The 24,181-nt window shown below is 39.2% G+C and overlaps 1 protein-coding gene across 7 annotated transcripts in view; it reads left to right on the forward strand.

Moving 5' to 3' along the window:
- BICRAL (BICRA like chromatin remodeling complex associated protein) overlaps positions 1-24,181 on the forward strand; it is a 48,064-nt gene that overhangs the window by 12,425 nt on the left and 11,458 nt on the right. For 3 of the 7 annotated variants that reach the window (XM_082050049.1, XM_082050048.1, XM_082050050.1), the window contains exons 2-6: positions 12,258-12,306; positions 15,074-15,122; positions 15,205-15,273; positions 19,466-21,166; positions 22,945-23,044. In XM_082050049.1, the coding sequence (XP_081906175.1) occupies positions 12,263-12,306; positions 15,074-15,122; positions 15,205-15,273; positions 19,466-21,166; positions 22,945-23,044 (1,963 nt within the window). In that variant the 5' untranslated portion in view covers positions 12,258-12,262. Of the gene's footprint in view, positions 1-2,185; positions 2,233-12,257; positions 13,654-15,073; positions 15,123-15,204; positions 15,274-17,157; positions 17,291-19,465; positions 21,167-22,944; positions 23,045-24,181 lie in introns of those variants that run through there. The other 4 variants (XM_082050054.1, XM_082050052.1, XM_082050053.1 and 1 more) reach the window with 4 other exon arrangements.

A 24,181-nucleotide genomic window follows, 5' to 3' on the forward strand; every position in this document is an offset into this window, starting at 1 on the left:
CAGAGATTTTTTTTTTTTTAACATTTCTGTGCAATCTGATCAGTGCTCATGAGACTTTAGTTTAATACCGACAACATATGTATTAAGGAACAGCAAGTATGCTGCCAGACCAAGTCGTGCTGTGCCCAACAAGGAGGGTGGCATGCTTGTTTAGTTCTCCCTTTCATGCTTTTTGACAGATCATAGGAAGGTTTCCCCATGCTTCCCTGAAGGAAGTGGGTGATTTTTTTAAATTCGGGAGTAATTTTAAGCCCGTTTCAATCACTTGTCTGTTGATGTTGAAAGCTTTTAAACAACATTTCTAGTGCAATACACATTTATTGCTTGGCATATACTAAGCAGACTGTCTGGATAGAAACTCTTGTTTCTAAAGACTTTGGTGGGGGGACAACTTTGTTAACATTTCAGCTTTTTAAACAACACACGTGCTAAAACTTTCATTGTTTAAAAATCTGTTGAGTGTGGAATACAGTATTTGTTCACGTATTTCAGAAATGTAATTACATTAAATGCATTCAAAGAGATTATTTTCCATTTATGCTAACAGTAGTCTTGAGATCAAGGTAGTGATTTTTTTAGTGGTGTATTTTTATACAATAAAATTTCTCTGTACACTAATGTCTGGTTCATTGTGTGGGGGTTTTTTCATTAATTTGTGAAAATTATGAAGAAATGACAAAAATGACCAGTTTATATTCTCTCAGGGCCTAGTACTTGCCAAATGACTATGTATATATTCTCTAATCTGACCTGCTCGCATTAGAGCAAAATGTATTCTCATCTTGGGATCTTTGGCAGAGAGTATTTAAATATACTACATCTTTTCTTTTTAGATCTGTTTGGTTGGTTGTGTCTGGGCTTAGAAGTTTTTTCTTTTTTTGTTGTTTCAAGTAGTACTTTGTATTTCTTGCAGCTGGTTTGTGTTGACTAAGGAGTGCAGAAGCTTATGGTCTTTATACACGAACCCGATTGTGCTTTCATTGGTAAACCTCGGCCTGTTTGTCAGTATGATAGGAATGTATTTTAAATGTGTTCTTGTTTTGTTCATACTTTGAGTACTTGCCTTGTGTATTAACACCTGTCTTCTTGACTTGATAATACTCTTTTGTGTGGCCTTAGGTCAGTGCTACATAGTTGTGCACTTGAGAGAGATAGTTCTCCCATAGCTAAATATTTACATCACCTTATAGATGCACAGTTTTCCTGCTCCCCTCCCACTCCTCCATGTGTTGTTTTCAAGGAGCTTATATATTTAGTTTAATTGTACTGAGAGGAAAAAAAAAAAAAGTCCCGTCATTTCCAGTTTCCTCCAAGGACACTTTCTGTATCCATGAAGGTTGGCACCAGAGGTAGGTCCATAGTCTCTATTTGAAGAGCTTTGGAGGTCTGGATGCATTGGTGTGCTACTTGCACATTCACAGTACTCCAGTTATATTTTCAGTTTTACTGGTGTACTTCCACATTGATTCCAGAAAACTTGTATCTGCATAAGTACAGTTATGTTTTATAATGTGGCTCTAATGGTCAATGATTGTGCCTTTTCACACTCCATTAGGCTTGTGGCAAGTCTAATGGCTGGTGCTTTTTAATATAGCAATGAGAGCCTGGAAGTCTCATCCCATCTAAGTAATAGATACAGTCCAGGCATAAGAGCATCTTTGACAATGTAGTTTGTTCTGTTCAGGGAGTTGGCATAATTTCTCCTAGTAGTTCTGCTGGAATAAACCGTGTCTGTGCTTTAAAGGCTTTTTATGGTGACAAACACCAGTCCAGCATAGACATAGGGATTGCCTGCAAAAACAAGCATGTTTTGCTTTCTTACAATAGTGGAAAGGCAGCAAGATTAATAAACTGTACTAGCTTTTGTGATCTACAACTGTACTAGTTTGAAAGTTGGAATAAGTAGTATCAGGAAAGCCCTTGTTGCACCAGCGTAAATGCATAAACGCTGACCTGAACTGATACGTTTTTCAAGATCACCATGTAGTTAAATGAGTATGTGTATCTTCATTTTCAAATGTTCACTTGCCTCTGCTTTCATTGTGGAAAAAAACAACTATTGTGTCTGTATTATTTTTGGTTTAATTGAGAATTGCTGAGGTTTTAGGCAAAATAAAAATTACCACGATTAACTGTCACAAAGAGACAATCAGTTTTATTGCTTTTGTTTGTTTTCTTGCACTAGTGTTGAAATGTTCCAGAGCAACACAGATATCCTCTAGTAGAAACAAGGTAAAAACATCCGAAGAACTGAGTCAAGACACTTCTTGAAGTATTGTGTTTATTGTGTTGCACAAATAATGTATGCAAATAGCCTTTGTCATTGCAGACAGTAGTTCCTGGAAATACTTAGGAGCATCTAACTTCCTTTGGGCAGGGAAACATTCCTTTCTGAAGGAAATGTTGAGGTGATACCTCCTCCTTTTCCTCTGTTGGGATTAAACCAGGACCTTTCAAAATTTTTTATGAATATTGAGATTTCTGAAGAATTTTGTATGCGGTTGAGCATCTCGGGAGACAGAGGCCAAAATAGGCCATAGTGTAGCAATGAGGCTTGTCACTGCCGGGGGAATGGGCTGAGCTGAGCCTTGCACCTGGGGAATCACAGGAGGCAGGGAACCATCCTGACCTGCAGGCCATGAGTTACTCTGGGATTTCTCTATGTGTTCTAAAAAATCTATCTCAGATGAAAGTCTAGTCAAGATTTTGAGGTTGCCAAGAAGAGCTCTGGATGCAATAGGAAAAAATTGTATTGAATAAATCAGAAATGAAGTTCTGAATGTGTGTCTGGGGGAAACCACATTTTAGACAGCTGAACTGGGGGTTCAGAGGTGTACTCAGAATGCTTGACTCTAGCTGGATTAACCTTTACTATCATACATGCTGCTAACAATCGACATGCACATTTCCTTTTTTTTTCCTCCTCCTTCTTAATATATTAAAATATCACTGTAGTTTTTGGAATCTTGAAAAATTACCACATTTGCCAAACTCAAATCAATAATCTTTTATGGTATACTAAAGGGAAATTGAATTTAAGAGTTGGATGAACAACCTCTTGTAGGTTGTCTGTGCTGTAGTGTGTATTTTTAATTTGCCTTTCTGTATGTGGAGCTGGTACTTCAAAATTGTGTAAGGACTCTGCTTGTCCTCTTAGGTAATCATTTCCTGCCAGATCTTAGAAACCATGTGCTGTTGCGCTTGGCAGTTCATGAGAGGTAGCACTTCAGTGTTACGTGATCGTTGCTATTGATCTGACTCCCGAATAGTCCTCTTTTTTTTTTTTTTTTTTTGGGGGGGGGGGTAGTTTTTAATGTAGAGGTTTTGCATTATTCTTCTGAATATTTAAAATTACAAATTTCTTCTCATGATCTGTTGCATACATATGTCTTGAAATACTGATGCTTAAATTCAGTTCTGCAGCTAATTTCAAACATTGTCAGTTTGTCTTGAAAGTACTACTTGGATTTAGAATCTTGAAATAAAAACACATTTTCATATCTATATAGAAAGTTCACATTTGCATATTGCACTGTGTTACTAGGTTAGACTCCCAAATTTCTTACTTTGTTAGCTTTTTTAGAGCACAGTTCCTGATAGATTACACAAGTGAAGTAGTTGCTTTTTGTTGATGAGTCTGGGAGAGAAAATATTTGTGAGGAACAATGACATGCTGTAAAATATAAGCATAGCATGATTTACAACTGAGTAGTTACATCTTTCTGTTTTGTAAAGTAGATTTTAAAAGTTAATTTTGCTTCCTTTCTCCTGTTGTCCTGAAGTGACAACTTTTTGACAATTATGCCTTCTGTATTTTTGCCTGAGTAAAACTGAGAGTGAGGCTTCAATTTGCAGTGAAGATTTTCAGTATGTGCCTCTTTTGCATTGCATACTCTATCACTATTCTGCTGCACATAATGTATTACAGTAATGAGAAGGGGGAAGTAGAAATACTTAATAGAAATATGGTTTTGTATTCCATATGTGTAAAAATCAGCTTATTGAAAATAAAGGGCTGAGTGTGGTGAGCAGCTCTTATGTTGGTGATAAAACACATGCACAATTAGTTACAAGAACCCGAAATTGTCCAGTTTACAAGATGTTAGATTGTTCAAATGTATCATGGACTTGAAATTTAAGAATAAAATATATGGTAATAAGGCTTTGAGTTTATACTCCTTTCTTACACTCCTGTGTTGCAGAGAATGCAAATGAGGTTTTGTTCCTACGCAGGTAAGTTTCCTTCAGCAAGTCCAGGGCTTGTTGGGAACTTGAGAGATAGCTGACAGTGTGCATAAGGCAGTAGTTACAGCACCTTGGCAACGTGAAGTGCATTCTGCTTAAGTGATATATGTTAATTCATGTGTCATAAAATAGCACCTTCCCCCCCCCCCCCCCCACCCCGTATTTCGGAAGCACACCAAGCAAAATATTAGTTGGCACTGTGAAAATTAATGGAAGTTGTGATGGAAATTGATGTGAGGGAAGGACTTCAATTCTGGGTGTTTTGCCTCTGCAGTTGTGCGGAATCACTTAGTGCCACTGTGATCCTCTGATGTAGTTTGACAAGGGATGGATGCTAGTATTGGATTGATAGAGTTATCTTACATCTGAATTCAAAAAGGATATGAAGGATAAAAATGTCATAAATCTGATGTAGCACACTCTATTCACTACAAGATCATTCTCTGCAGTGACTATTACAGTAACTTTGATTTCTTCTATTTTTGTTTTTCTGATTAATTATTGTTACAGTGTTAACTTATTTCTCCAGGTATTCCATAGTGAAGTTACCATTATTGTTGAGATTGTAATTTAAATTCTGGAGAATTGTGTAGGGCAACAGAACGGTACAGAAGATTTGGTGGCTCTGATCTGTTACAAAGCATGACAGAGGTGTCGTCAGAGTTCCTGCTGACTGGATGTGTACAAGGCCTTATCAGGCTTGTGAGGATTAGTGGGCATATCTCAGAACTCAAACAGTACTTGCTTCAGGTACTACATATGTTACTGTATGCAAGCTTGACTGTCTCCCACTATAAATCTGTACCTGCAGCAGTTATTGCCTCACTTTAAAGCAGGGGTGTTAAACTCATTTTCACTGGGAGCCACATCAGCCTCGCGGTTGCCTTCGAAAGGCCAAAAATAATTTCAGGACCATATAAGTGTAACTACTCCTACATTTATACGGTCGTAAAATTACATTCCGCCCTTTGAAGGCAACCATGAGTCTGATGTGGCCTTCTGTGGAAATGAGTTCAACACCCCTGCTTTAAAGCATTGGTTTCCAAAGGTCAGTGTCCACTCTCAGAAGTCATGGGCCAGCATGCTGCCAGTCAGGAATTGATGCTATATAGTTGCATGGAAGTTATGAGTCAGTAGATTTTTACAACAGTTTTGCAGATAAATTTATTTACGTGTGGCTTACCAAGTTTTAATGTTGATTGCCTCATACTTTTGGGAATTTTTGCTCTAAATGTTGGTTTTCTTAAACTACCCACTGTCCTAGGCTTTTTACAAAATGTGAAAATAGTATTTATTGTTTTATATCAGAAGCTATGTATTAAGGTTGTATGAAATTGTAAATGAGAAAGGAAAAGAATTATTTTGTGACAAGCTTGAATATAATTCGACTGAATTTAAAATCCAGTATTTAGGATGGTTTTGAGTACTCCCATTTTTTAAGTTATAAAACTCATGTACAGTATATGAAGCATGTATGAATAGTTGGACTATTTCTGGACAAATCCAGTTTTAATGACTCTGCATGCATTGCATGATATTGTGGATTGTGTAGCAAAGTGATGAGAAACTTAGGCTGATAAAGGACCACTGGCTGTTACCTGGCCCTGCACACTGCTGTAAGCGGAACTAACTTCAAAGTTAGGACAGGTTGGTCAGGGCCATCTGAGTTTTGAAAATTTCCAAAGAGAGCAATTCCACCCTCTTGCTTGAGCATTCTTGTTTGTGTACTTCTTTTCTATCTGGTTGGATTTTCTGTGCTGCACATTTTGGCCGTTGCCTTGTGTCTTGCTGTGCATTGATGAGAAGAGGCTGGTTCTGCCTGTCTTCGTACCCTTTATAGCTAGTGGCAGGCAGCAGGTAGCACCTCAGTTAGCCTTCTGTTGTCCAGGCTGAAGAAATGTAGTTTCCTCAGGTTTAGTCTTGCATGCCTGCAGGATTTCATTGGCACTCTGATGGATTCCTGCAGGTTTTTCTGTATTTCTTCTAAATAAGCAGGGGTCAGGGGGAGAGGACGAAACTGGACACAGGATTTCAGATGGGAGCTCACAAGCGATGAGTAGAGGAATAATCATTCCTGTCAACTTGCTGCCTATAGTGCAGGCAGCACTAACATGAGAGCGGTGGCTGCATTAGCTGCATGTGTGTGGCTGCAGCCCGGCCGTGGCTTTGAGCTGGCTGAAGCACTGCTGCTGTCCTGGCACCCAATTGCCCAGCTCCCTCGTTCCTGCTTCCTCCTGTGCTGGCACTGCCGCCCGCAGAGCCCCATGGCAAGCTGGAACCAAATCAAGAACCTAATCCAACTTGAAATGGATCAGTGTGTTTTGTCAGATCATTTTTCGGTACCAGGTGACTGTTCCAACCCTTGAGCTGACTGGGGAAAGCTGGATGAGAGGGGCACAGGGCTGCTCGCCTGTTGCTCTGTAGTAAGGTGAGAGCATTAGGAGGGTACAGGTTTTCAGTTTCAGCAGTCCCCAGAGGGCTGGCCTGCATAACTTGTCAGTTTTATTACTTTCACCTTTCTGTTGGGCACTCTGGTTATTTCCCGAAAGGGAAGGGCAGCGCCGCTTCCGCAGGTACACGTAACACACATGGAAGTACGTGCCGGGTTCACCAGTGCAGTGGCAGCGGTGTGAAACAAAGCAGTAGAGGCTTTGCTAATAATAAGTTACAGGGAATATCTGTACTGGGTTGTGACTAATTAGTAAGGTTTGCCCTTTGTAAATTAGTTGGGTGCACCAGCAGGGCTGAGTTTGGCCTACTTAAAAGAAACCTATTTATGTATTTATTTTAAAAAGGAAACCTGGAACACTGTAGAACAATAGTGATGATAACCAGGTATTCGTTAGGCTACATTGTACCAGCTGTCTAGCAGGTTATATGAATTATCCCAGTGTGTATTTTTCTGTGAGTGTCTCTGTCTGGGGCTGTTGCCAGGCACTGGGCACGTGGATGGACCCTGATGGCCCTGCGAAGCCTCACCTGCCTGGAGCCCCCAGCTGCCCCCCTTGCTCTGGGGCTGAAGCCTCTGTCTGCTGATGGAAACATAGAAGGGAGTCAGTCTTTGAGAGCCTAGGCCAGTGATCTCCCGATGTTTTTGATCGCACACCCCTGCTGGTAAAAATGTTTTGAGCATGCACCCCCAATATATGTATATTTATTTACAAAGTAAATGCATGTGCTACTGAGGTTTTAATATTTTCTTCCTGCATCCCAATGGAGTGTCCTGTGCACCCTGTAGGGTGCACAGACTCCACTTTGGAGACAACTGATCTAGGTTACGTTAACTCTCATCCCCTTAATTCCACTCATTGTGTCAAGTTTTATTTTCAAACTGTCTTAGTTTAATATAGTTTATACCCATGTCATAGATTGGTCATTGATTTGGGCCACTATATGTTAAAAAAGAGCAAGAAGGACAGAATTTGTATGGCTTGTGTATAGTAAAACTGAAAAGATAGTTGGCAAGTAAAGCAGCAAACTTTTCTACTATTTGTACTGTAGAAAACGTGTTAGGAAAATTTCATAGGACAGGCTTTTGTTTATTAACACACTTTTAAATGATCATCTGTGTCAAGGTCATGTGTTGCTGAAGTTGCCCTCTTTTCTAAATAGACTGAACAAGTAGTTGCTTTTGGATGTGCAAGGACTTGGTCTGATTGTGCACCTTCTCTGTTGCTGTCCTGAAGTTAAGAGGACACTAATCCTCACTGAAAATCTGCATCAGTTAAAAAGATTTAGACCTGCAGTTACGTGGTTATGTAGATCTTGGGTCTCTGTGGTAAAACAGGAGCAGAATTTACTCTAAATAGGTTTGTGGCTTGGCTGTGATCTTTATTGTCCTTTTACAGACCACATGCCCTTATGTGTGCTGTTTAGATGGCGTGGTGGTCCTGTGGTGTTTCACAAAAGCACCGCCGCGGAGCGTCATGTTAGTGTAGTGTTACCTACCTGTCATTTGCGGGGATGGGAGCAGTCTGGCTGTGCTTCATTCATAGTTCTCAAGGTGCAGGAGCATGTAGCCCCTTAGTCTGCGAATGCTGAGCAAAACAACTTCTAAATGTAGCAAGAGCTGTGTATGATGGGAATGGTTTTGTCTCTGTGGTGGTACATTGATCAGCCGTATAAAAACTTGGTAAAGGTTTTATACAGATTAGCTCTTTGGTAAACCATGTGTGTGGGGTTGTGTTTGTTTGTTTGTTTTTAAGATGACATAGCATTTGTTTTTTTGTGTGTGCGCATATGATTCTGCTAGTGATGGAAAGAATGTTATTAAGGCTTGTTAGGAAGATGTACTTCTGGAGGGGACTGTTTGGGATTCTTGGTGTTTATAAAAAATGCAGCTGTTTTGTTTGTGTTTTATTGCCTGTTGTAAACTGGTAGGAGTTTACAGTATGTTGGGTAGATTTTTCCTGTGTCGTATTTGTGAAATGAGGAAAAAAAACCAAATTATTTTTCCTATTACAGTAAAGCCAACGGCATGTTCAGCTAAAGGACTGTATAGTGAAGAATATATATTACCATTAAGATTGTATATCATTGGTGTTTTCATTCAATTTATTTTCCTTCTAATCATTATATATAGGCTCTCAGGAGTTTAGTGAATTTACAAAGTTTGTCTAATTTGTGTTAGTAGTTTTAATACCCACAGGAGTAATGATTGAACAAAATTCTTTGTGGTCACTTTCCATAATGTTGAACCCTCATTGAAGTATAATCACAGACAGTATTTGGTTTGGTTAAGCAAAGACATTTCTTTCCTTTCCCCACCCTTCTTCCCCCCTACCCCCCTTCCTTCCCTTTACTTTTGGTTAGCTGGGAGTCTTTGAAACCTTGCTTTTTAGAGGTGGATTTGCTGTTTAGCTGTTGGAAAAGTAGCAGCTTTCTGTAAGTACTAACTGTGTGGTCAAGCAGAATGCTAATCATTTAATCACTTATTAATTTGTTCTTACTAATGCACATTTAAATTTCATGACATCATAAAATGTCATGTTATTTGTTTAGCATTAAATTGCGTGGTCAGGGCTCATGCTGGTGGCTGTATGCAGCAGTAGGCACATGTGCTACTGAATCATGGGAGAAATTATTTAAGATACATAATCCTTCACGAATACTGATTTTGTTGACATTTGAGGTAGTTCTGTGTAGCCATGATTTGTTTTCCTGTTCTCCCAGGGAGGTGGTACTGGGGTATACTTAACAGTGATGTATCCTTTTGTTTTGCTTCTGCCTTCTCTGTAAGCTAAAGCATGGGAGATGGAAGAAAAAATCTGAATGAGGCTATGCAGTATAGGGGACAGGGTGCCCTGGTCTACAGTATAAACCAGTTTTAGAATCAGTGGAGTATAGAAAAATGTCAGGAAAGAGAGTACAGCATGACAGGACAGCTGAGGTGGGAAGGGAGGTCAGGAGATCAGCTTATCCACCGTCCTCCTCTCAGGAGGCTCAGCCAGAGCAGGCGGCTCAGGGCTGTGTCAAGCTGGGTTTGGGCTGGCTCCAAGGATGGAGACTCCATAACCTTGCTGAAAAACCTGTGCTGGTATTTGATTTTGATTACCCTAAAGGTGTGTTGTTTTTGTTTTTGTTTTCTTTTTTTTTTCCTTTGTTTCAGTTTGTGCCCCTTGCCTCTTGTTCATTCACTGAATACCACTGAGAAGAGTTTGGCTTGGTCTTCTTTACAGCCTCCTACCAGGTGTTTGTACACAGGGATAAGGTTCCCCCAAAGCTTTCTGCTCCCTGAGCGAACAGTCCTGGTGTTCTCAGTCTCTCGTATGACAGCGTGCACCCTCAGCCAGTTTGCTGATGATACCAAACTGGGTGGAAGGGCTGACACACAAGAAGGCTGTGCTGCCATGCAACGAGACCTGGACAAGCTGGAGAACTGGGTGGAGTTCTAATGAAGTTTAACAATGGCAAGTGTAGGGTCCTGCACCTGTGAAGGAATAACCCCAGGCACGAGTACAGGTTAGGAGCAGATTTGCTGGAAAGCAGCATTGCAGAGAAGGACTTGGGAATTTTAGTTGACAACAGGTTGACCATGAGTCAACAATGTGCCTTTGTGGCCAAGAAGGCCAGTGGTATCCTGGGGTGCATTAGGAAAAGAGTGACCAGCAGGTTGAGGGAGGTTCTCCTCCCCATCTACTCTGCCCCCTCTACTCTGCCCTGGTGAGGCTGCATCTGGAGTACTGTGTCCAGTTCTGGGCTTCCCAGTTTAAGAAGGACAAGGAATTACTGGAGGGAGTCCAGTGGCGGGCTATGAAGATGATGAGTGGCCTAGAGCACCTTTCTTATGAAGAGGGACTGAGAGAGCTGGGTCTGTTCAGCCTGGAGAAGAGAAGGCTCAGGAGGGATCTCATCAGTGCTTATAAATATCTCCAGGGTGGGTGTCAGTGATGCCCAACGATAGGGTGAGGGGCAATGGGCACAGGCTGGAACACAGGAGGATCCATCTGAATATGAGGAGAAACTTCTTTACTTTTGAGGGTGACAGCACTGGCACAGGCTGCCCAGAGACGTCGTAGAGTCTTCTCTGGAGCCATTCAAGACCCACCTGGACCCATTCCTGTGTGATCTGCTCTGGGTGAACCTGCTTTAGTAGGTGGGTTGGACTAAATGATCCCCTGAGGTCCCTTCCAACCCCAACCATTCTGTGGTGCTCCTTTCCCTTCATTGCTTTACTCATCATGGAGATCTGTATGAGAGAAAGCCTGAAGAATGACTCACGTGGATCTGGTCAGGGAGAATATGTTTTGATTTGGTGAGAAGAGAGAGAGCAAAATGAATTAAATCCAAAACTGTAGTAATAAATTTGAGTGATAAGTATGATAGCAGATTTTCTAAGGGAAATTGAGAAAAAAGCAGGCATGGAATGCACAGTGATAAATTTGTTGTAATTAGAAGATACTATGAAGATGAGTTTAAATAATGGAAGCCAGGGTACCAAGAGGTTTAGGAAATGCTAGGATCAGTTGATAATTGAACTGGTGGATTAGATGGGATCATTACAGAGAGAATAAGGGAGGGTAAGATAGTCCTGAGAGTTATTGACAGGGAAAAGGGAGAAGGTACAGTCTCAGGTGACATTCTGAGAGCTACAATGAGCAGGAGAACCAGGATATGCAAACAGAAGCTTCGAAGGAGCAGCGATCAGAGGAGAGTGCCGGAATGTGTTTGGTACAGGCAGCACTCAACCGAGTAGGCAGGGCATAAGAGAGTTGGTGGTCATGATATTGTGAGGCTAAAAATGCTCAGCACCCAGTGCATGGATGCTTATGTTCAGTTTGGGTAATGCAAATGAATTCCGCACCCACTGTGAAAAGAACTATCAGAATTCTGTACTGTTAATCTTGGTTTCTTTTAAGTACACTTTGAGTATTGTTGAGTAGAAGCTGGAAGTGGCCATGTTGTCCCCAGCAATAGCTAAGAAAGGCGTGCTAGAAAATGGTGTTCTTTTTAATACCTTGTAGTGTCCTGGCTGTAGTTTTGGTTCTAGTCTGTAGCAGCACCCTCACGATACTGACCTAAATTTGTTTACCTTTTTGGCTGGTCAGTGTTATAACCACAAATTTGTTATAGTCTTCGTAGGTTCTGTAGTGTTTAGTTATTCCCTCACTGGGATCAGCTGGGAGTAAATTCCTACAGAAGCGTTTTAATTGGAGTCTTGAGATTGCATTCAGTGTTGATTTTTTTTTTTTTTTTAAGTCTTAGCAGTTCTGTTTCATCAGTTTGGTTAATCATTTGTGTTTCTCCGGTTTAAAGTTCTAAAATCCACCCTAAATGGTGAAACGTTGCATGGGATTTTATGCATCATTACATGTGACTGAATCTGGTTTTGAGATAAATCAGTGGACCTCTGTAGAAAGTACAGGTTTAAGAAATTTGCCAACAGTAGACATCTGTCAACTTCATAAATTGTTTAATGAAAATATTGAGATATTCTAAATTGGTATTATTGTTGAAAGAAAATATTTTGTCTGATATGTATCAAATATCCATTCTCTCCCTTTTTGTTCTAGTTGTCATGGATGATGACGACGATGAATCCTGTCTCCTTGATCTTATTGGGTAAGTTTTCCTTAAGCAATTCTTTCAGAAAAGTCGGGGAAAAATAATTTTGCAAAATCACCTTCTAGAAGGTGATTCTGTCTCAGTCTTGTCTCAAAATGGAGTGACCTGCAAATGAAGTGAGTAGCTGTGCTTCCTGCACGTGGAGATGTGTGTGTCACAGAGCCTTCCATCCCAGCGTATGCTGGCTCCCAGTCCCCGTGCTGGTGTTCTCCTCAGGAGGGGCTGAGGAATGAATGAGTGTGCATGAAGGTTGGAGTCTCTTCTCAGCTAGTGGTAGTGTAAGGTCAGCGGTGGAGCGCATTACTAGGGATGTTGTTACAAATTTCATTGAAAAGAACAGTTTTTTTGGTTTAAAAAAATAAATACCTCAGTATTTTGAATAGTGGAACCAGATAATTTGTTAACACTATGCTTGTGTTTTAAAGGGAAAAGTAAAGATTTATTTTCTTAATTATAAATACTTAATTTCTACTAATAATGTGCTTGCATAAAGATGTTAGAAAAACAGAATTGCTACCTAGTACTGTTTTCACAACAGAAAATAATTTATCAGCATTTTGCTCAAAGATACTTGACTTTAATAAAATCGGGGATTTAAAGTGGTCTCTTTTTTTCATTATTTCCATAATGGATTTATTTGGAGGTTTATAATTCCATAAACATGAGCAAGATTTTTGTGGATTGTATCTGTGACAAGTGACCTTTCCTTGGCTAACATTCATGTCAGTATTCAAGAACAGATAATATGCCAGAATGCATTTAAAACATAAGAAGAAAACTGGACATTTCATATACGATACTTTGTTCAAACTCCGCCAGAAATAAGTATGACATCAGTTTCATAGCGGCTACTAAAATATCGTCTCCACTTCCTACAAGATTTTTTTATTGTCTTAAATGTAGTAAATGAATAGGCCTTTTACCTTTCTTATGCACTCAAAACTTGCAGTGAAACCAGTGAGAGCTTTAACTTCAGAAAAAATCAAAATATCACTACAGTGGCTGCTGTAATGTGGGGGTTACTCTGTGGATGCTCACAGTTATATTCTGTGAGGTATACTTTACAAGATTACTGATTGTAGCCGTATGAAAACACATCCTGCTTGGAACATAAAGATGATAATTGACTGCATGGGACAATTAAGTGCTCTGTCATGAGCATGAATCATGAGCATCATGGTGCAAGTTCACAGGTGGTCCGGAAAAATAAAGTGCTCTCTATACAGATGAGTGTTCGTGTGAAAAATTACAGTTTACTTCCTGCTGCTGGCAGCAATTACTGTCTCAAGCATCTACAAGAATGGAAACCAGCATTTTTTTTTTTCCATCTGACCTTTGATTTTGGTAAGTGCCTTCTAAAATTCCTTCCTTACAGTATTCAGACAGTATTCAAGGTGATGAAATGTTCTTGATTTTTAATTGCATTTTTCATGATTTAAAGCCAGTGGGTATAATCCGTCTTAAGTGACCTGGTTATTTATCAGTAAAACTCATAATCATGGTAGAGCCCTGTATGAGGTTATGAGTTCTGTTACCCTTAATTATTGAAATTTAGTGTAATCCACTATGAAATGATGTTTTTGTTTGAAAGTACATGTAACCACTTCTGTGTTGTACACATAGTTGTACCTTAAGGTCCCTGCTGAGTACTGTCTCTTTAACATGTCTTTTGTAAGCACATGAATGCAGTTTGGTTTTTAAATGAAAAAAATAGGAATAGAGGTGTATTAGTGCTTTTAGAAGACTGTTTGTAAACCTGAAAGATCTTTAACTTCTTTCCTCTTTATTTTCTAGGATGATCGAGAGAGAAGGATTTTTGAATTAATATTTTTTTACATGAAAACCTCCTGTGTCTCAAAAATGCGTTTTTTTTTTAATTACTTGTTGATCAATAAAGATGTTTAAAATAAAAAACTCTGTCATTTTTTTCTTCGTGCTGATAGACATGTTGGGAAGTGCTGTATAATTGTTGTATTAAAATAATCCCATGTAACACGACCTTTAATTTTTTTTTTACATCGTGCGTGCACTTATATTGATGTATTTTTGTTTTGCTTGAATTTCCACCACTTGTTCTATCAGACCACGTTTTTAATCCAAGTTTTATTTAGTGATAATTCTAAGTTAATGAAAGATACTGAAATTGTATTTTGTAATATTTTAGTCAGTTATTTCTGTGGTTGGTTTCACTTGGAAAAGGTGCTGCTTTTTCTCCAAGTGAAGGAGATGGTTACATAACAAGCATAAGTTTGTGTTAATTTACGTTAAGGGTGGCAGAAAACATGTTAAAGATTCAGGTTTTTAAATACCCTGTTGACCTGGACACTAGCTAACCTGGCATTAGACTTCATTTCTGTATGAGAGATGATGCCTGTTGTGGTTCTCTTGTTATTTAGTGCTAGTATTTTCCTTAGGTTTTGTACTATCTGCTGTCATAAAAAACTGTGTGTTTTAAGAGAATATGACTAGTACCCTCATAGAGAGACTTAAAGTAGAGTGCCACTGAAATTTTGTGATTAACATAATTTCTTGCTTGAAATGCCTTGGTACGAGGCCAGCAACTCTCTGGCCAACATCTGAAAGTTGTGCTGATAGAGAAACACAGATACTCAGATTGTATAAACTTTGAGCTCTGCATTGTGAAAGAAATGTGTTTTTGTTATAAACTTGATTTATATGAATACAGTATCTGGCTTAGGTAAATTAGCCTCATTAGGAGAAACAGCTTCCTAAAATTGGTAACTTTTTTTTTTCTCCCCTTAAGGGACCCACAGGCGCTGAATTATTTTCTACATGGACCTAGTAGTAAATCTGTAAGTGGCATTCCTGTGTATTAGACATACATAAGCTTCATTGAGTGTATTATTTCTAAACATGATTTTTGTCTTTTACCAGAGCAATGAAGACTTGACTAATGCAGAATATTCTGTAGCCAACTCAAATTCAATTTTCGCCAACTCCAATGTAAGTAGTCAGGAGATAAATCATATTTGTATTGAGATTGCATGCTTCTGTTGTGGCTTCAGTTGGCTTTTATAAAACTGAATGAAGTAGGTGTGAAAAATATGAAATTCTGAATGCTAGCATAGAACCATTCTGTGCTGTTAATGTTTTAAGTATTGAATTGAGTTTTCATTGGGGAATTAGTTGAAAGATACTGCACTATTGGGCTGTGTTTCATAAATATGTGGAACAGCGTGCTGAGCAGTGAAAATATTCTCTGGTGTAACTCTCTCCGGTAAACTAGACTTGTAGTTTTAGTGACAGTAGATATAGTAGTGCTCAAATGTAGACCTCAGAAGTTAATTATTCATACATTTCCAGTGTATGCTAGGATGGTTTTCTTTCTTATTTCTAAGTAGCATCTGAGCTAGCATTTTTTTTTTTTTCAATTAATGAATGGGGGTTTTTGTTCTTTATACCCAATAGCTAGCTTGGGATGTTCCCTTTCTGTGACTTCAGTGTTAAGGAACTCAGAAAAATCATTAAGTGTTGGAAGTAGTCTTCAGTATTCTTTCTTTGCCAGGAGTGTATTGCAGCCCTGGACCAAGGTTTACCCAGTGAGGTTGTGGAATCCCCATCCTTGGAGATAAAGCCAAGGCTGATCTGCTCTAGTGCTGGCTATAGTCCTGCTTTGAGTATAAGGTTGGACTAGATGACTTCTAGAGGTCCCTTCTGACCCATGTTTCTTTGATTTCATTGGTGTGTTTTGAAACATAATTCTTCATCCCACAATTCAGTTGTTTGAATGCATAGAGTAGGGTCTCCTTGGCAGTTCCTATTGCTGTTGCGCTGTGGTCTTGACTGTGTCTGTTTTGTCCCATGTTCCTAACAGATACCTGTGTGTGCTTGTAGGTGTGTAGGGACCTTAAATAATTGGCAGAAATAAACCATGAAAACTGTTTGTCTGTGCCTAGAGAACTAGTGACTTTTCTGTAGCCACAGTAGTGTGATGTGAAGTGTTTCCCCTGTCCTTCCCTTTTCAATTTCATTATTAAGTATTGTAGAAGAAGCGTATGTTGAGTGACAGTTCTTTCTCTAGATAAGCTGGTTGAGATAATGTGGGGGAGCAGGGTACAGCAGTAATGGGGTGTGCCTCATTTTCAGCTAATGAGGAGCAGTGAAACCAGCTTGGTACCAGGCTGGTCATTATCGGACAGCAGCTGTCCATATGCAGCAGGGCAGAGGTGGGTTTTGAGGACTCATACGAAGAAAAATGAGTTCATAGGGAAAAAAGGCTGATATATGACAGGCAGTTGTTATAGCCTAGACTGCCTAGCTGTTGTTTGTAGAAATTCTTTTGATAAGAATGAGTAGGTGGGCAGGAGTCAGGGGTGTATTTCTGGTGTATTTTCAGCAAGTGAGTTTTTGGAGTAATTTTCAGAGGGAGTGGGAGATTCTGGGCAAGGTGGGATTGTTGCACAGGGAGTAGCAGTTGGGAGAAACAAAAATATTTGATGGAAGCCAAAAGAGCTTTCTGGTATATGAGATTGGGGGGGTAGGTAATTTAGAAGACAGGTGATCAGAGGAGCAGGGATTTAATGTGTGTTCCTGTGGTGGCTTACTGTATTTTTGTTCTCCAGCACTTGTTCCTCTCATGCTCTGTTCTCATCCTTTTGTGTCTTCAAAATGAATGCCAGTGCCATGTTCTCTCCCTCCCTTGTGTGAGAACCCTGTGCTGACCTGAGTGAAGAATGACTTGACTGCAAAGATAGATTTTTACAGTGCGTTGTGAAGGAACAAGTGGTATCTAAAATATTAATAGATGATTTCACAGTCCCTGCTTATAATGTAAGATACCTAAAAAGTTAAAGGCTTCTGAGTTTTTTGTCATTGAAATTTTCGCAGATACTGCAAGTTCTGTCTTTGTATGTATTCAGAATTGCTACCATGAAGTAGGACTGACTGTCTTGATGCCCGTCTCATGCCTTTCAGTGGCAGAGTTTACAAATTCAGTGGCACGGGTTCAGTGCCTCAGCTGGTAAGCATGCTCAGCCAACACCTAACACAAACAAGATTAAGTCCCTGCTGACAGAAGGACAAGAAAGCAGTGGCAATGTCTGTTCTTTCCTTCCCAGCCCCCCCTTCCCCAAACTGAATGATTGCATACCACCTCTGCTGATTCCAGGTTGGTTTCCTTGGGTGGTCAGCAGTCTCTGTTATAACCCTCATGAGAGAGTTCCTGAGCTGTTGCCGTGTTACCTGGGTTGTTCTCAGCAACTGCTTCTACATTCCTATTACAGTATAGCAGAACAGCTTAAGGGAGCAGAATATTCATGGAGCCAGCGAGAATAAGGCTCTTGTCGGTGAGCAGATTCCCAGAGCTGCAGGGGCACTGATTTCCTGTTGAAATTAGTGTGGTGGTCTGTGTGGCTGTTCTGCATCTGGGCAGCAGGGATTCACGTGTTAACTTGACAGGTCCCGGGTTCCAGTTTATGCACATTAAATTGTTTTTGATGTTAATGAGTCCTGGGAGCAGGGAACAAAACTTGTTCATTCCAGTGGGAGAATTTCAAGCTATTGATCTCGATTGCATGTAGTATTATTTATTGCTGTTATCATTGGTAGTAATAGTTGTTAGTACTAACTGGAATAGCATTAGCTGGAGCCCTTTAAGTTACACAGTTGTGAAAGATTTCAGATTGGTCATTGTCGGTGGAGACAACTCACAGATGTAATAGGGAATTCTCCACAAGAACCTGACAGTTGTGAGTCGTAATAATGCCCTGGTTAGTGGCTCATTTTTGTGCTGCCTGCTGGTAGCTTGGTACAGTTGAGGACCTGATTTGTAGTTTTGGGTGTTCATGAGATGAAGTAATCAAAACATTGAAGTACTATTTTAGTTCCTTCTGTTAACATTAAATGCAAAGAAAGTTTATTGTAATGTTACAGTTGCATTTAGAAAGTATTTTACTGATTTTTAAGAACAATCTCTTAATATGTAAAACCTGACAAAAGTTTCATAAACTGCACAGGCTGATTCAAAAATGGATTGGAGTAAAATTCTGAATAAATATGCTTGGGGAACTGAAGTTAGGGTGGGGGCATTATTTACTGCATGTGATAATGATGGCTTGCAGCATGTTCACACTGTTTATATGAGGTGAAAACAAGCATATGTGACCTTCAGGGGGTGAACGCTCAGAGTATGAAGGTGACTGACAATTTCACACCCGCATTTTGCATTTATCCTGTCCTAGAAAGAAACAGGATGTTGTTTTTTAGTAGTTGAGATGTGATTTTGTGATTTAGGAAGGTGTACTCTGTTTAACATAAAGCTATTGCAGGTATTATGCATTTAAAATTGTCATTCCGCATGTAGAAACCTGATACTTGTGTTGTCTAGAGTTTCTAGACATAGTTTTATTTTAGGAAAATTTTATTGACAGCAGGCTAGAGTAAAGCAGGTTCTGATTTTCCTTATCACAGTATTTATGGATGTAGATTTGATGAATTTTTTTCATTTAAGATGCCAGTTAATGTTTGCTGTAGTTTCAATGTTTATAGTTTCCTGTAATCTTTTTACTAGCATAAACCACAAAGTCTGTAACATAAATTCTCTTAATGCTTTGTTTCTAAAATTTTTCTAAACAAAGAATTACTGTAATTCCTTAACTACGAAATGGTCACTAGTATACACTGTGTGATTATAGAAATATTGGTAAGATTTTGGAGATGGATCTCATTTGATAGAAGAAGTCAGTGAAAGAGCAGCTTTCTCCTGCTTTTTCCATGGTACTACTGTTGCTACTGCAACTTCGCTCCAAATTGAGTTTCAGTGGAGGTCTTTTCACCCCTCCTTTCTCTTTTCGTTTTGTCCACACAGTGCTCAGCTTGATGAAGGGAAAATGGTACTTAAAGAGCGTGTCACATCCTCTTGAAACAGTGCAGCTGTGGAGCTGAGTGCTGTGGATTTGGGAGACTGGAGCAGGGAAAGGAGAGTAGTGTCTCCAGCAGCCTGTTATGGGGGCAAGTGGGGTGTAAGTGATGCACATGTTTATGCGGGCCCACTGTAAGGGATGAGTGTCACCTTACATGCATACTATGCAAAGAATATAGTTTTGTGAAGAAAGTTTGCATGAAATAAAGCTTAATGGAGAAATGAGGCAGAGCCTGGAATTTCTGAAAAGGATTTATTTCTCATTTTGCATTTCAGAACACTGATCCTAAGTCGTCTGTCAAAGGTGTAAGCGGTCAGCTTGGAGAGGGGCCTAGTGATGGACTTCAGCTGTCCAGTAGCCTTCAGTTTCTTGAAGATGAACTTGTATCTTCTCCTTTACCTGATCTTACTGAGGATCAGCCTTTTGATATTCTTCAGAAGTCCTTGCAGGAGGCAAATATTACTGAACAGACTTTGGCAGAAGAGGCATATTTGGATGCCAGTGTAGGTTCCAGCCAACAGTTTGCACAAGCTCAGCTTCATCCTTCTTCATCAGCATCCTTTACTCAGGCTTCTAATGTTTCTAATTACTCAGGTCAGACGTTGCAACCTATAGGAGTTACTCAAGTGGTACAGCAACCTGTTGGAGCATCTTTTGCAAGCAATACAGTCGGTGTGCAACATGGCTTTATGCAACATGTCGGAATTAGTGTTCCCAGCCAGCATTTGTCTAATAGCAGCCAGATTAGTGGTTCTGGGCAGATACAGCTAATTGGTTCGTTCAGTAATCAGCCTTCCATGATGACCATTAATAACCTTGATGGATCTCAGATTATACTGAAAGGCAATGGTCAGCAAACACCTGCGAACATGAGTAGTGGCCTCTTGGTTCATAGGCAGACTCCAAATGGTAACTCACTATTTGGTAACTCAAATTCAAGCCCAGTAGCACAACCTGTAACCGTTCCATTTAACAGCACAAATTTTCAGACATCGTTGCCTGTCCATAATATCATCATTCAAAGGGGTCTGGCACCAAACTCAAACAAAGTTCCCGTTAATATCCAACCAAAGCCTGTCCAGATGGGTCAGCAGACTGCTTATAATGTGAATAACTTGGGAATACAGCAACATCACGTACAGCAAGGGATTCCGTTTGCTTCTGCAAACTCACCTCAGAGTTCAGTAGTTGGTCCTCATATGTCTGTTAATATTGTTAATCAACAAAATACAAGAAAATCAGTTACACCTCAGACAGTTAGCAATGCTGGAGGTAGTATTGTTATCCATTCACCTATGGGACAGACTCATGCACCTCAAAACCAGTTTCTCATACCTACAAGTTTGTCTGTTAATTCTAATTCAGTTCATCATGTCCAGGCCATAAATGGACAGATTCTTCAGACTCAGCCTTCCCAGCTGGTTTCTAGCCAAGTGTCTGCTGATCATGTAATGCTCAACAGGAACTCTACAAACATGCTAAGAGCCAACCAGTCGTATTCAGGACAGATGTTGAATAATCAGAACACAGCTGTTCAGCTTGTTTCCGGCCAGACGTTCACAGCTCCTGGAAACCAAGTTATAGTAAATCACGGAACTTCACAAATTGTTGGTGGACAGGTGCCACTGCAGCAGGCATCACCAACGGTGTTGCATTTGTCACCCAGTCAAGCTAATGTTTCTCAAGGTAGATCGAGTTTTACTACGATGTCACCTGGTCAGTCTGCAGTCTCAAATATGTCAGCTTCTAATCGATTCGCTGTTGCAAGTTCTTCTGGTTCAGTACATCCTGGCTTGGGACCATCAGTTCAGTCTGTCGCATCAGGAGGAAACTTCACTGGAGATCAGCTCACACAGAACAGAACTCAAGTTCCCGTCAGTGCATCGCATCGTCTTCCAGCATCCTCTTCCAAATCTGTCAGCACCTTTAGTCACACATCAGTTGGAGTAACGCAACAACAGTTCTCCTTTGGTCAGGTATGAAAACTGAGAATGTAGCCAAAGAAGTGCTCTTGAGCTGTGCTAAAATCTGCTTATCAAAGTATTAAAGTTGGTGTTAATACAAAGAATATTAATTTTCCTAGTTTGTGGTGTTAGGAATACTGTGGTACTGCTGAAAATAACTGTAACCCAGAGACAGGATTTCACTCTGTATTTTCTAAAGTCTATCACCAAGTGAATGAGTCTTATCACTTTCATTAATTTAGATGGTTTTATTTGTGTTTTACAGTAATATTTTCAGAACTGCTTAGCACTGATCTATTTTTGCTCTGATTTAAAGGAATGGACATTGTAACATTAAACAACCTTGAGCTCTCCTGGAGATCTTATCATGTGAAGTGCTCCTAGCACTCAAAAGTTTTTGACCTCACTGAAAACTATGCATGTGTTTTCAAGATCTGACCTATTCAAATTAGAGATGGAAAGGTTTTGTGGGTTTCTTTTTGTTATTTACCATATGGGATTAATCTGTTGAAATTTAACCTTTTTCGGCATTTGCCGCCTGTAGTTCTGTGTGTTTGGAGCAGTTAGAAACTTTCAAACTTGAAGCAAAGACAAGGCAAGAGGTTTCTTAGAATCCTTAAGAGGAAATACCTTTTAAAGCAGTTTGTAAAAGTATAACATTTAAACATATTTTCTCTTAGAAGCAGTCTACTTAGTAATAATTAGAAACAAATTTCTGAATTTACTTTTAAGGTGAGAACTGGTCTTTTTAGTCCAGTTGATGCAGCTGCAGTATATATTCAACTCAGGTTTGTCTGTTTACCTGAGTGAATTTCCAGTCTCTGCCAGTATTTAACTCAGTGACTTGTCACACGATTAGCAACTAAATATTATTCCATTTTTCTCCTTTTTTTTTTTTTTCTCCATTGGACATTATAAAATCACTGTCTCAGAATGCATTTGCACTAATTATCTGAGACCTTTCTCTTTTTCCAGAGGTTAAATGGTTTTTTTTTAACCAAGACCAAAATGGAAGTGAAATAATGCGTCTTGGAACATAATGTGTATTTAGAAAACGAGGGTGAACATGTTGTGGAAACACATTTTTAATCTTTGCCAAAACTGCTAGCACAGGTTGTAATGTTTTTTTTGCAGATGAGTAATTTGAGGCCTGCTTGACTTCTGCTTCATGTGTCTACATCCCTCTATTTGTAGGATGTGTGCTGGGTCAGTGAATTTCAGCAGTTACCAAAGTATAATATTATTACTGTAAAAGATCACTTAGTTTTTGTGCTGAAATTTCAGAGCTGAAAATGGGAACTACAGAGAACAAATTCTGCTGTTTACCAGAATCTTTTCAGTTTGTTTGCACTTGCATTTTAGATGTTGTACTCTATCATAAACCATGTATCATTTAGTCGCTAAACACTGGACAGTTTGTTCCGCTATGTATTATTTTTGTTGTGGAGACAGCTTATTTAGTAATCTTGCAGTTTTGAGACTCTCAAATACTGAGCTTTCTGAGGGCCACTTCTAGTGATAAGTCAGGGGTCTTCTAGAATGTAACTGGCGTATATTTGTACTGTTAATGTAATTTCTATTCCTCTCTGATTTACTTTATAAAATTCTTGAACTCAGAAGTACTTGATATGTCTGAAATTTCACCATTTATGAGTTTGAGTTTGAAAAAGGGACGCGTAGAGCTGAATTTTCGTTGCCAGCTTTGCTTTTTTCCTCTGTTAAAAGCTTTCTGTAAATATTTGACTGTAGTGTTTTGTTTATTTGTTTGTTTTTTAATGTATGTGGCACAGAAAAAAGGTATGAACCAGACATCACCCGTTTCTGCATTGAAGACACAGGATAATTTGAGACAGCCTCAGCTGACAAGTCTTCTGAGCAACACACTATCAGGTCAACTAAGGTCTTTTTAAACTCATTTTCTTAATTTTCTCCAGCAACAGAAATTGGTGGTTCTTCGATGTGTCATACTTGCATTGATGGATTATGCTGATAGGGTCTTAGAGGCTATCAGAATTTTACAAAAATGCAAATTAATTTTTTCAGTATTGAATGTATGCTTTTATTTTTCCCAGTGATGGCACTTCATTTGGTAGAGGGAAAAGTTGAATCTCCACAATAAGCAATTATTTCTCCCCTCTATAAATGCAAAATAGTGCCACCTTTCATTTTTCTTATTTTTTTTTTAGTTTAGGAAAATAGAAATAAGTGATTTTCAAAATATGGATATCTGCTAAAATTCTTTGAAACTTCTAGACCCTGTCTTGTCATGGCTGCTTTAGATACAGAGGAAAGAAGAATAGTAATTACAAGGTTTTGTGCAGGGTGTCATCACTTGATTTATTTTTGAATGTGTCACTTTCAGTTAGAATAGTTAATGCGTTATTCATGGCAGAATATTGTGCTTTTCAAGCAGCACCATGCTACTAAAAGAACAAACCCAGTATATTCAAAGCAAGCAGAAAAATGCAGTAACCTTCATGTTCTCTTTGTACATAAGTAACTGTTTTGAATAAGGTCCCATAATCTACCTGCCATTTTTTTTTGTTGTTTTCCTGTGTGTGCTGTTACGTACAACCTGTCCAGGCAATTCTTGTACAATCAGCACAGTATAGTTTTTTTGGGGGGAGGGAATTTGGGAATTCTTACTTGTGTTGGTTTTACTGTAGCACGGCTGATAAGATGCTGTTTGAATTCCTAAGCAAGGCAATTGAAGGAAGTCTGCACATCTGGAAAATCCAGAAAAAAATATGATGCCTGCTATCTAAATACTTTCAGGAACTCTAGATAAAAGAGGTTTATGTGCTTCCGGGAGGGTTAGTATTGAAAAGCTTCATAAAACAGACTGTATAATTTTCAGTAAATTGTTGGGTTACAATACTTATGGTACTTGAATTTCTTGCATTGCAGTGCTATGGTAGGAGATGATATATATCTGAGGATTTTTGTAGTTTGCAGCATAAAATAAAAGTCCTGTTTTAATTTTTATGAACCAGTTTCTCCACAGGGTAGTTGTACTAATGCTTTTAA

Source organism: Streptopelia decaocto, assembly GCF_964273445.1.
Source record: "Streptopelia decaocto genome assembly, chromosome: 3".
Taxonomy (NCBI): Eukaryota; Metazoa; Chordata; class Aves; order Columbiformes; family Columbidae; genus Streptopelia; species Streptopelia decaocto.